This window comes from Salvelinus alpinus, chromosome 27 (genome assembly GCF_045679555.1).
Source record: "Salvelinus alpinus chromosome 27, SLU_Salpinus.1, whole genome shotgun sequence".
In the NCBI taxonomy this organism is placed as follows: domain Eukaryota; kingdom Metazoa; phylum Chordata; class Actinopteri; order Salmoniformes; family Salmonidae; genus Salvelinus; species Salvelinus alpinus.
This window is the reverse complement of record NC_092112.1, coordinates 26621586-26634376: the sequence shown is the minus strand read 5'-3', so window position 1 is coordinate 26634376 and position 12791 is coordinate 26621586. Positions and strand designations below refer to the sequence as shown.

Below are 12791 nucleotides of genomic sequence, written 5' to 3'. Positions count from 1 at the left end.
TGGACTCAGTACTGGTTTTGACGTTTTGCCTGTCCACGACCATTCTCTTGCCTACTCTTTTTGGATTGTAAATAAACAACAAAGACTCGAACCATCTGCCTCCTGTGTCTGCATCTGGGTCTCGCCTTGTGTCCTTATAGTACGAACTGGCCATGACAGACCCAGCAGACTTGGACCAGATCCGCCGCGCTGTCTCCCTGCAGGGAGCCACTATTGGGAGACATGAGGAGCTGTTACATGACCTTCTGGAAGGGCTTCATTCCTTAACGGAACGCCACGACCAAGGGTTTAAAGAGATTATGGAGCAAATCAGGGAGTTACCCCGGCTCCCCGAGAACCACGCTTACCTCCTCCGGAGCGATACTCTGGGAATCCTGGTATCTGCCGGGGTTTTCTTTCTCAGTGCTCTCTTATTTTTGAGCTACAGCCATCTTTGTTTCCTTCAGACCGATCTAAGATAGCGTATGTTATTACGCTAATGTCGGGAAGGGCGCTCTCCTGGGCTACGGTAGTTTGGGAGCAACAATCCGCCATTGGTTGTCATCTGGAGGATTTCATGGCAGAAGTGAGGAAGGTATTCGATTCTCCGGTATCCGGGAGACAGGCGGCCAGTAAACTTCTTGAATTACGTCAAGACTCCCGTAGTGTGGCAGACTACACGGTTGATTTTTGCACGTTGGCCGCCGAGAGTGCCTGGAATCCGGAGTCTCTTTTCGATACTTTTCTTCATGGATTATCTGAGGTGGTAAAAGATGAGCTAGCTGCTCGGGAACTACCGGTGGACCACGACTCCCTCATTGCCCTCACCATTAGAATTGATGGATGCCTAAGGGAAAGCAGGAGTGAGAGGAGGTCTGGTCTCAGGCACACTCGTTCATCTGCAGTGGCTCGCTCACCTTCGAGGGAACCTGGAAGTCCTCGAGGATGGCTTTTCCGAGAGGATCCGAAGCCACCTGAGCTCCCTCGAGGAACATCGATGACTGGTGAGTCGGATACACCAGAACCTATGCAACTGGGAAGAGCTAGATTATCACATAGGGAACATTCACATAGGCTAAGCTCCAACAGTTGTCTGTATTGCAGTGCTGCAGGGCATTTCATTGCTACCTGTCCAGTGAGGAGACCTAGATCATTAGCAGGTACAAGTACTCTGGTGAGTCAGATGGAGACACTGCCTAAAGGTGGCGCAGCCTTCCCCTAAACGACTGCCTGCTGGATTAAGTTCAGCCTCGGATCTCTCTGCCGTTCCCACAGAGTATCATGACCTCCGGGAGATTTTCAGTAAGGCTCATGCTACCTCCCTTCCTCCACATCGTCCTTACGATTGTGTGATTGACCTCCTCCCAGGCACCACACTGCCTCGAGGCCGGATTTATTCCCTGTCTGGCCCTGAGACCAAGGCCATGGAGGAGTACATTGATAACTTTCTGGCGGCTGGAAGTATTCGCCCTTTGGCCTCTCCTGCCGGTGCAGGGTTCTTCTTTGTGGGAAAGAAGGACAAGACCCTGCGTCCATGTATTGATTACCGGGGTTTCAATGACATCACGGTCAAGAACCGGTACCCGCTACCACTCCTCTCCTCGGCTTTCAAACCTCTCCAGGGGTCAACCATCTTTTCTAAACTGGACCTCCGGAATGCCTACGACCTTGTTCGGATACGCGAAGGAGACGAGTGGAAGACTGCTTTCAATACAGCAAGTGGACACTATGAGTACCTGGTCATGCCGTTTGGACTCACTAACGCTCCTGCTGTGTTCCACGATGTGCTCCAGGACATGTTGAATCAGTTTGTTTTTGTATACCTCGATGACATCCTGGTTTTCTCCCGTTCTGCCCAGGAACACGTTCTCCATGTTCGACAAGTTCTTCAGTGCATTCTGGAGAACCAGTTGTTTGTTAAAGCGGAGAAGTGAGAGTTCCACCGCGCCACAATCACTTTCTGGGATACATAATCTCTGAAGGGAATGTTCAGATGGATCCGGAAAAAGTGAGATCGGTGGTGGATTGACCCCAACCCACATCCAGGGTGCAGCTACAGCGGTTTTTGGGGTTTGTTAATTTTTACCGCCATTTCATTCGGGGCTACAGCAACCTGGTGGCTCCCCTCTCTGCACTCACCTCTCCCAAGGTACCATTCCCATGGTCACCAGCAGCAAACAAGGCTTTTGTGGATTTGAAGCAACGATTCACCACTGCCCCCATCCTCATCCATCCGAATCTGACCCGTCAGTTTGTAGTGGAGGTTGACGGTTCTGACGTGGGAGTAGGGGCCGTTCTTTTCCAGAGATCCGTCCAGCACCAAACGCTTCATCCCTGTGCCTTCATGTCCCATCGTCTCAACTCGGCGGAGAGGAACTATGACATTGGCAACTGGGAACTCCTAACAGTAAAGATGGCCCTGGAGGAGTGAAGGCATTGGCTGGAAGGGGCAGAACATCAATTTTTGGTTTGGACCGACCACAAGAATTTGGAATATCTCCGCACAGTCAAGCGCCTTAACTCTAGGCAGGCCCGGTAGGCTCTGTTATTGACTAGGTTTAATTTCACCATCTCCTACCGCCCAGGGTCCAAAAATGTGAAGCCGGACGCCCTTTCCGCTGCCACACCCTCAGAATCAGAGACCATTCTCCCTGCCTCATGTTTGGCAGCTGCGGTTGTCTGGGGTATTGAGTCTCTGGTTCACAAAGCCCAATGTTACCAGCCGAACCCTGGGGAAGGCCTGGCTAACCTGGATGTTCGTTCCTGATTCGGTTTGGTCCCAAGTCCTGGAATGGGCTCCTTCTTCCAGGCTTACCTGTCATCCTGGTGCTCGTCGTACCCTGGCTTTCCTCCGACAGCGCTTCTGGTGGCCAACCATGGCTCCTGATGTCTCGGCCTTCGTCGCCGCATGCATGGTGTTTGCTCAAAGCAAGACTCCGCGGCAAGTTCTGTCTGGTCTCCTTCAGCCACTTCTTGTTCCTCATCGCCCCTGGTCCCATATTTCCCTGGATTTCGTCACTGGGCTTCCTCCGTCAAATGGCAACACCACCATCCTGATGGTGGTTGACAGGTTTTCTTTTTCTAGTCTTCCCGGTTTTGACCATTGCCTGTTTTTTCTGGACTCCGTACCCGCCTGCCTGACCCTTCTGCCTGCCCTGACATCGAGCCTGTCTGCCACTCTTTACCTCTTGGACTCAGTACTGGCTTTGACCTTTTGCCTGTCCACGACCATTCTCTTACCTACTCCTTTTGGATTGTAAATAAACAACAGACTCTAGCCATCTGCCTCCTGTGTCTGCATTTGGGTCTCGCCTTGTGCCCTTATAGTTTTTTAAAATGTTTATTTAATCTTTATTTAACTAGGCAAGTCAGTTAAGAACAAATTCTTATTTTCAATGACGGCCTACCAAAAGGCAAAAGGCCTCCTGCGGGGACAGGAGGCTGGGATTAAAAATAAAAATTAATTCAATAAAATTATAGGACAAAACACACATCACGACAAGAGACAACACAACACTACATAAAGAGCAACACAACATCACAATACAATACAGCAATACAACATGGAAGAAGCACAACATGGTGGCAACACAAAACAGGGTACTGTCAAGTCTGCTCCTGCTCCTCCCCTCCGGCGTACAACGTAGCCAGAGTACTAACCACCGGTCCCAGGATTCATCATTACGCACACCTGGCACTCATCATTACGCGCACCTGTTAATCTTTATGATTCACATCTGGACTCCATTATTTTCACAATTTCCTCCCCTTTATATGTCACTCTCCCATGTTCACTCACCAGTTGGTATTGTTCTTGTGTATCGGCGGTCTGCCTTATGTTAGGGTTGTGTTCTTTGTTTTGTTGTTTTATAAAAAAATGTCACCTGCTTCTGACTCACTCAACTGTCCAGTTTGAGTATTTGTTGCAGCTCGTTCCAGTCACTAGCTGCAGCGAACAGAGATGTGTGTGCTTTGGGGACCTTTAACAGAATGTGACTGGCAGAGTGGGTGTTTAATGTGGAGGATGAGGGCTGCAGTAGATATCTCAGATAGGGGGCAGTGAGGCCTAAGAGGGTTTTATAAATAAGCATTAACCAGTGGGTCTTGCGATGGGTATACAGAGATGACCAGTTTACAGAAGAGTATAGAGTGCAATGGTGTGTCCTATAAGGAGCATTGGTGGCAAATCTGATGGCCGACTGGTAAAGAACATCTAGCCGCTCGAGCACCCTTACCTGCCGATCTATAAATTACATCTCCGTAATCTAGCATGGGTAGAATGGTCATATAAATCAGGGTTAGTTTGGTAGCTGGGGTGAAAGAGGAGCGATTATGATAGAGGAAATAAAGTCTAGATTTAAATTTAACCTACAGATTTGAAATGTGCTGAGAAGACAGTGCACCGTCTAGCCATACTCCCAAGTACTTGTATGAGGTGACCTCATACAAGACCTCTAAACCCTCAGAGGAAGTAATCACACCAGTGGGGAAAGCGGCATTATTCTTACCAAACAACATGACCTTTGTTTTGGAGGTGTTCAGAACAAGGTTAAGGGGCAGAGATAGCTTGTCGGACACTAAGAAAGCTTTGTTGTTGAGCATTTAACACAAAATCCGGGGAGGGGCCAGCGGAGTACAAGGCTGTATCATCCGCATATACTGTAAATGGGGGAGCTGAGCTATGTTGTTGATGTAAACTGAGAAGAGCGTGGGGCCTAGGATCGAGCTTTGTTGTACACCCTTGGTGACAGGCAGTGGCTGAGACAACAGATGTTCTGACTTTATACACTTCACTCTTTGAGAGAGGTAGTTAGCAAACCAGGCCAAAGACCCCTCCCCAGCCAAGCATACACCTGTTGTATTCGGAGCATGTGACAAATTAAATTTGATTTGGATCCTCAGAAACAACCACACAGAGGAAAGAAAGGCAAACCAACGATGTAAAGTAATGATGCAAAATATAAGGAAACTAACACTAAGGGGATAGACTGTTGATATTCTTCAGTTTGCTGCCATTTTTTCTGGTTTCACATTTGTCTTCAGTGATCACAAGGTAAAATGTATCTAAAACAATTGTAATTTATATTTACAATACCCTTATCCAAAGGTTTACTCATTTACCTAGCTCTATCAATAGCTCTTCTCAATTTGTAAATTACAGTGCATGGATAATGGTGTTATTTCATTGGAAAAAAGAAAGATATTGTTCCACTTGCAACCAACAGGTTGCTAGACCTTATTGAACGTTTCATCTCACATAAAGATAGTGGAATTATGATAGAAATAAATCAAGTCAGAATACAGAATATCTGTAGACACACCTCCACTACACCTTCATTTCTTTGATCTCCACCCGCATCGAATAGCAGGTGAATGGCATGCTATTCTCATGTTAAAATTCAAGGTCAGAATATGAGTAGAGAGAAGTGCATAAAAAGGGAATTACGTTCCATTTACGCGCGTTTAACTCGGGTCAGAATTCCCCCCATGTGCTCTCTTGACTCGCTTTGGAATTTATCACGTGACCGTACTGTTCGTTTCAGACCTGGACAAAGCAGTCACATGAGCGCCGTACTTCCGGTTTGTATCAGTTGAGAAAACGTCAATGATATAACCAAACAACTGCAATTTCTCTCACTGTTATTTTGTTTAATGTGACTATGGGCGTCGTGTCCAATCTTCTAGTTGGGCTGCTGTCCAACGTGCTGCTGATTTACGCGGCGCCTCTTTCACCTGTAAATAGCATTTACCTGCCAAGCATAGGTACGTTGTTTATAGCGTTGATTGCACCCATGAATTATGTTTAGTTGTCAAAATCATTTTGCTTAGAAAATGAAAGCGAATGCTGGTGTTTGTGTTGTATTATATGCCATTGTATTCTGTGTTTAACGTTTAAACCAGGTTTTACTTCAGAAAAGTTTTATAACCCAACCTACTAAAATTACATTTATTTTCTGGGAAAAAAATAGAGTTACCTAGAGTTAATACGTCCTGGTCATTTGACGTGACTAGCATGATTTACATCATCTCCTACATGTTATAAAGTAGATTGATATAACATGCCCAATAATATTTCAATTTCAGGGAGATTCTGGCACATCTCTGACCTGCATTTGGACCCCACATACCATGTGACTGATGACCACACCAAAGTGTGTTTCTCCTCTAAGGGTGTCCCAGCCTCGAACCCTGGTCTGTTTGGAGATTTCATGTGTGACTCTCCCTACCAGCTCATCCTGTCAGCCTTTCAGCACATGAAACAAGTGGCCCCACAGCCAGAGTTTATGATCTGGACAGGGTTTGTAGCTTAATATGTTATGAAGAGCAATATGTAGTGTGCCTGCGGATTTGTATCCCTGTTTCACATACAACAACATTGGAGAAGTACAGTTTGAGAGGGTTAAAAAAAATAGTACATTGCTTCCTCTTTCCTTTCATTGGATAACTAAAAATGATCTTGTCACAGATGGAATTGTTGTAACATAAGCAACAAATCAGTGATCTGTTTGGAGTTAAGTGAAATGTAATCAATGTCTGTATAGCAGGGTTGCCCAATTCTGGTCCTGGGTGGCCTCTCCTTCTAATCAGGGACACCATGGGAGTGCAATTAACTACCAGGTAGAAACAAAAACCAGAAGTGTTTTGTCCCTCCAGGACTTGTATTGGGCAGCCATTGTATATTCATTCTGCTGGAACATTGGTGTAGCACACACTGCCGCAGTATACGTAAGGCGGGCCCACGATAGAATATGAACACATCATAAGCCATGATAAGCCAAAATCTCAGCCTCATGGCAAAATGTGTAGAATAGCAGGAAATGAGCTCTAAAACAGCACGATTTTCTCTTAGCCTCATGGAAAATGTGTAAAATATGCTTGGACCTTGCATTACGACACTGGTCTTGAATCAGCTTTAAGCTGTGTGCGTCGCTATCCAAAATAAAAAAAGTAATTTGCACATTCAGCCAAATAAACCATAAATCATCCATACAAGACTTTCTGCTGATATGAAAATAAAGTGCTATAAAGTCATTATGCCAACGTGCAACCAGTGGGGGACGGACGACTCAGCATCAGATAGGTGTGCATACAGTATGAATAGAGTGAAGAGCAATGCATACTGAAGACTATTAAACATGAAGTAAATGCTAAGCTAATGCCTGAAAATATGAATCATACATCACATGAAGGGTTATGTACTGCATGTGTATGGTGCTTTGTCATTTCAACTCATAAATCTCCAGTTAATCAGTTAAGCCTGACATTTTATTGGCATGTATAATGTGTGTTAAGCAGAATTAATATGCTTTGGTGAAAGGCCCCTGCCACTGCACCTATATTAAAATGTGTTTTAAAAAAGCCAACCCCTGGATTACAGGGATTTAGGGGTAATACATGAGCACATCTTTGTTTTATTTTATTAATGCTGTCCTGGGCTCTAATAACTTATTAGAATGGGCTTATTTCTCCCCACCCCCCCAGAGACAGCCCTCCACATGTCCCTGCAGGGGAGCTGTCCACAGATGTGGTAATCCAAGTCATCAGCAACATGACTCAAACCATCAGGGAGTTCTTTCCAGACATGCTAGTGTACCCCGCCCTTGGGAATCATGACTACTGGCCACAGGTATTTTATCTACAGTATTCCACTAATGGGGATGTGATGGGGTGGAGAAGACCTGTGATGTATAGTCATCTGGCCCAATGCTGATTGTGGTAGACTCTGGGTCAAACCAGAGATTGAGTCTGTACATCTGAAAGATGAATGTTTTCTTGAAATAAAGGAGTTTTTAGCATAAATGAAAGATGAGCAGCAGCAGTTTGTCATTTTCTCTCATAAAAATGTTAGTTTCATTTTTGTCGGTCAATATGCCTACTCTATTTCCATGACACAGTGGTCATTCTTTTCAGGATCAACTTCCGACGTCCACTAATGATATTTACCAGGCTGCAGCCAAACTGTGGGAGCCTTGGTTAAAGCCAGAAGCCCTTGTAACTCTCAGAGAAGGTAAGCTGCTTGTGTTTAGAACATGGGAATTAGTGTTAGGTCTGCTGATCAGGCACTCTTGGTGCCTGGTATTACTATGCATTTGCTTTTTGCATTGTTTTTAATCTACATAAACATTTACATATTGATAACCCTTGCAGAACTCACAATACCTTGATACAACACACAATAACCTTACCTGACCCTGAATTTGATGTCTTTTGTGAAGGTGGATTTTACTCTCAGATGGTGCAGCCCAAGCTGCGACTGATAAGCCTGAACACTATCCTATACTATAGCCCAAATAAAGTGACAGTGAATATGAGTGACCCGGCTGGACAGTTCCGGTGGCTGCAGGACACCCTGGAAGCATCTGCTCAGAGCATTGAGAAGGTAAATAGGTCATCGCTGCATTACTCTGTAGAAGGAATATCTCTCTGTCTATCCAGGTGAGGATGGCTTCTGAAAAGTCCTGCATGGCTCCTAAGCACCCTTATATGGAAGACAGGATAATATACAGCAAATAACATGGAAGACTGATTATATCTTTTTAAAAGCAATATTTTTCTTTTCTGGTGCCTTAACATGCTGTTCCTCCTGTCGTCCCTCTGTAGGTCATTGTAATTGCTCATGTTCCAGTGGGTTACTTGCCCTTTGCCAGGAACACCACCGCCGTCAGAGAAGCCTACAATGAGAGACTTGTGAAGATCTTTCGCGACTACAGTGACATCATCTCAGGGCATTTCTATGGCCACACTCACAGAGACAGCATAATGGTCTTGCAGGACCAACAAGGTGAGTCACTGGCTAGTGTCAAAGCTCTGTGTTACTGTCATCAAGGGATAACTGACTGGGTGGGTCAGGATGAGGTTTGAACATGATTTTTATCTGAGATCAAATTATTACATCTCCATCCTACATATCATTTGCCTGACGACTCATACTGAATTTAATTCCACTGCTCTATCACAACATGCATTCAGTCTGAGACTGCCATCGTAGAAGTCCTTTCTGCTGACATCAAATTGAGGGACATTGTACAAAACAAGTTATCAGCGATTGGATCGTCTCTAACCAATCAAAATAAACACTGTTGAAAGTTAAAATAGTGGAATTCACAAGGTGCAATTTCGAAACCTGGTTGTGCATCAGCAGTTTTCCCCTTGTTGTGTCACTCATTGACAGTCACTCACTTAGCCCATATCAGTCAAACATTTTTAGATTTGTTAAATTAGTCTAGCCAGCTATCTTATTTTGTAGTATTCATGGCCGAATTACCTCCAATTACCTTGCCTCCAGGGGGGTCCCCATTGATTTTAATAGTCACACTCACTCAGATATCATATTAACATGGCATAAATCATGGCCAAATTTGTAGAATTGCAGGAAATTAGCTTTTAAAACTTCTCCCTACCACATGGCAAAATGTGTAGAATTTCAAGAAAATTGGCTGTAAAACTACAACAACAAAAAAGTTACACATGGATTTGTATACCTTTTTGTTAATAAAATATTTTTTCTGCTTACAGATCCCTCTGTACGTTTTAAATGCTAGGTTTTAATCCTGGTTCTGAGTTAATGTGTAGCGGCTAATTGTATAGCTTCTAGGCTATGTGTTTGTAGATTGACTGAGGTGAATGAAGCTACAGCTACAGAATGAAGCTACAACCCTCTAATGGGTTAATGGCTGGGATCATTTTAACTTGTTTTTGCTGTTCTCTATAGCATTTTCGACCTCAGTATAACTCGGACCCTGGCTACAGCCCTGGGCCCAACCCATCGGTTTCTGGGACCAATCAGATCGGCTTGAATGTGTTCGCATTCGAGAAGTCGTCAAGGAGGAGAACAAATTTAGAATCATTCTAGAGAAGAAATGTTAATGGGGTGGTGTTTGGCTGGAGCGATGTGGATTGGTAGCCAGGCAAACACATCAGGGTGTGAACGAGGCATCATACACTGAGTAATCTTTTGTACCTTTCCAGATATAATGACGCATTTAGATCATGTTCAACACCGCCTGAAGTTACTCAGACAATCCAAATCCACCTTTCATCTCCTATGGGTTCAGTGTTACAATGACTGCCAGTGTTGGTTAGAATCCCCACGGCCACGAAAAATGCATGTTTGTCTAACTAGGTTAACTCAATGGAGGAGGAACTGAGGAAGGAATGCTTTCAGCCATTTATTTATTTACCCAACTCATCCTCATTTGTTTGCTTTGAAGGGGAACCGATTAATTCCCTGTTTGTCACACCGGCTGTTACTCCAATCAAGAGTGCAGAAGAGCCGTACTCCAACAACCCAGCCTTCCGCATGTACCACTATGACCCACAGGACTACAGGCTGCTGGTAAGTACAACCACCATTATCCAGTGGTTTTGGACAGGCCCCTTTCATTTGAACATGTTTGGAAATATCCATTGATATAATGTATTATCATCCTCATGTCTAACCTTATTAACTCTCTCAAGGGGATGTAGGTAGCCAGAACTATTTAATCATTCCCATGCAGAGGCTGATTTCAGTTCTGCATTTTCACTTTCCCTCTTATCATTAAGGTCTGCACTGATCTGTCCCTGTCTTGGTTTATCAAAGTACAGAAATCTCCATGTGATTCTCGCTTATACAGCATAGAGCTCAGAGTAGCTTACAGGTGATTTCAGCATCCCCCTTAGACGGGAACTGGAACATGTTAGCACTGCAGTAAGCTCCACAGTCAACATTGGGGAGGGCATAGCCCTTAAATCTCTAGTAGCTCTACTTTCTGGGGTAATCTGTTAAGAAAAGGCCAGGCGGAAAATAAGAGTCAGAAACATCTTGACTAAACTTATTCAAATGGTGACCATTCAGGTCAACGTCATTTAGGTAAGTTAGCTCTCAACAGCTTAACCAGCCCCTAGACCCACAGCAATGATGTTCCTTCATGATTAATGGTGCTGTCACACATCACTACTTCTAATCAAGGTACTTTCTCAGAGTGGGGGTTTTACATGGCTTTTCATGGTTTTGAAATAGTCTTTCTCTCGCTGAAGGATATTTGGCAGTACTACTTGAATCTCACCGAAGCCAACCAAGAAAAAAGATCTGACTGGAAACTTGAATACGTAATGACTGAAGCGTTTGGATTAAAGGACATTCAACCACACAGCCTGTTTAAACTTGTCTTGAGTTTTGAAATGCAGCAAAGCAAAGCATTTCAGAAGTATTTTAGCCATTTTATGGTGAGCTATGATGATACCATTGTGTGTGATGGGGCCTGCAAGCTGACTCAGGTCTGTGCGGTGCAGTCCTTGGACCATGCCTCCTATTCCAAATGTATTGAAAAGGGACATTAAAACAATTATCTTATTTTTTTTGTGAGTTAATCTGAAAATTCAGGGATTTTATACATGTAGATATATTTCTTATGTTTGCACATGACCATGAAATATAAATGTATTTTTTGTAATACTTTCAATTGAATAATTACAAATCAAATCAAAGATTATTTGTCACATGCGCCGAATACAACAGGTGTAGACCTTAGAGTGAAATGCTTACTTACAGGCTCCAACCAATAGTTCAAAAAAGGTGTTAGGTGAACAATAGGTAAGTAAAGAAATAAAACAACAGTAAAAAGACAGGCTATATACAGTAGTGAGGCTATAAAAATAGCGAGGCTACATACAGACACCGGTTAGTCAGGCTGATTGAGGTAGTATGTACATGTTGATATGGTTAAAGTGACTATGCATATATGATGAACAGAGAGTAGCAGTAGCGTAAAAGAGGGGTTGGTGGGTAGCAGGACACAAAGCAGATAGCCCGCTTAGCCAATGTGCGGGAGCACTGGTTGGTCGGCCCAATTGAGGTAGTATGTACATGAATGTATGTATGGTTATAGTGACTATGCATATATGATAAACAGAGAGTAGCAGCAGTGCACACAATGCAAATAGTCCGGGTAGCCATTTGATTACCTGTTCGGGAGTTTTATGGCTTGGGGGTAAAAACAGTTGAGAAGCCTTTTTGTCCTAGACTTGGCACTCCGGTACCGCTTGCCATGCGGTAGTAGAGAGAACAGTCTATGACTGGGGTGGCTGGGGTCTTTGACAATTTTGAAGCAACTCTGAGGTCGAAATATGAAATGTTTGAAATGTTGATGATTATATAATTGCAAAAGGCCAGATATTTTGACAAACTTTCTCTCTGTGAAATGCTATAATCAAAGGGAAATAACTAACTCCTATGCACATTGTCTGTTTATTGCTTTGAAAATATCTGGCAGTTATTGAATAAACTCTAAACAGAATTGCCTTGCTTGCAGTACAAAGCAAATTAGTTCTAAGTGAAACTGTTGCACAGAAAGTGAGGGCATTCATGAGAAATATGTTTTTTTTTCAATGAACAGCTTGTTTATTTTTTACAAATAAAATATGGCACAACTATTTACTCTGCATTTGTAAGTTGTTCTGATATTATTTCTCTGAGACACCTATCTGTTTCTCATGTTACTGAGATAAAGCTCTCTGGATCAAAGAGGCCCTAGTTTTCCCAGCTGTAATGCTGCACTTCTCTTCACGTGCTCCCCAGCCCCTTATATAGCTGTACTGTGAGAGAGGTTAACGCATGACCTTGCTGGAGAAAATGAAAAGCTCGGAAATGCCTCGCTAGACCAAACCACTCTGTAGGGGAGATGGGGGTGGAGCGGATGGGAATCAGACAGCCCCAACCCCATTGGACCCCCTCTTCTCCTCTACATCTCTTCCCCCCTCTCTATCGCTTCCCCCCTTTCTCATCTCTCCTTCTTTTCCCCCCTCTCCTCTCCCTCTTCCCCCCGCTCTCC

General features: G+C 44.0%; 1 protein-coding gene across 3 annotated transcripts; it reads left to right on the top strand.

The window, feature by feature from the left end:
• The first annotated feature begins 5540 nt into the window (after positions 1 to 5540).
• On the top strand, positions 5541 to 12402 carry LOC139556261 (cyclic GMP-AMP phosphodiesterase SMPDL3A-like). 3 transcript variants are annotated; one of them, XM_071369990.1, is made up of 8 exons: positions 5541 to 5742; positions 6064 to 6277; positions 7462 to 7606; positions 7891 to 7987; positions 8196 to 8359; positions 8581 to 8761; positions 10191 to 10315; positions 10999 to 12402. In XM_071369990.1, the coding sequence occupies exons 1-8, from the start codon at positions 5640 to 5642 to the stop codon at positions 11299 to 11301; spliced, it is 1332 nt and encodes a 443-aa protein (XP_071226091.1). In that variant the 5' UTR covers positions 5541 to 5639; the 3' UTR covers positions 11302 to 12402. The 3 variants fall into 3 exon arrangements, with proteins under 3 accessions (XP_071226091.1, XP_071226092.1, XP_071226093.1); XM_071369991.1 differs by having other exon boundaries at positions 5542 to 5742; positions 7468 to 7606; XM_071369992.1 differs by lacking the exon at positions 6064 to 6277 and having other exon boundaries at positions 5603 to 5742.
• Positions 12403 to 12791: the final 389 nt, after the last annotated feature.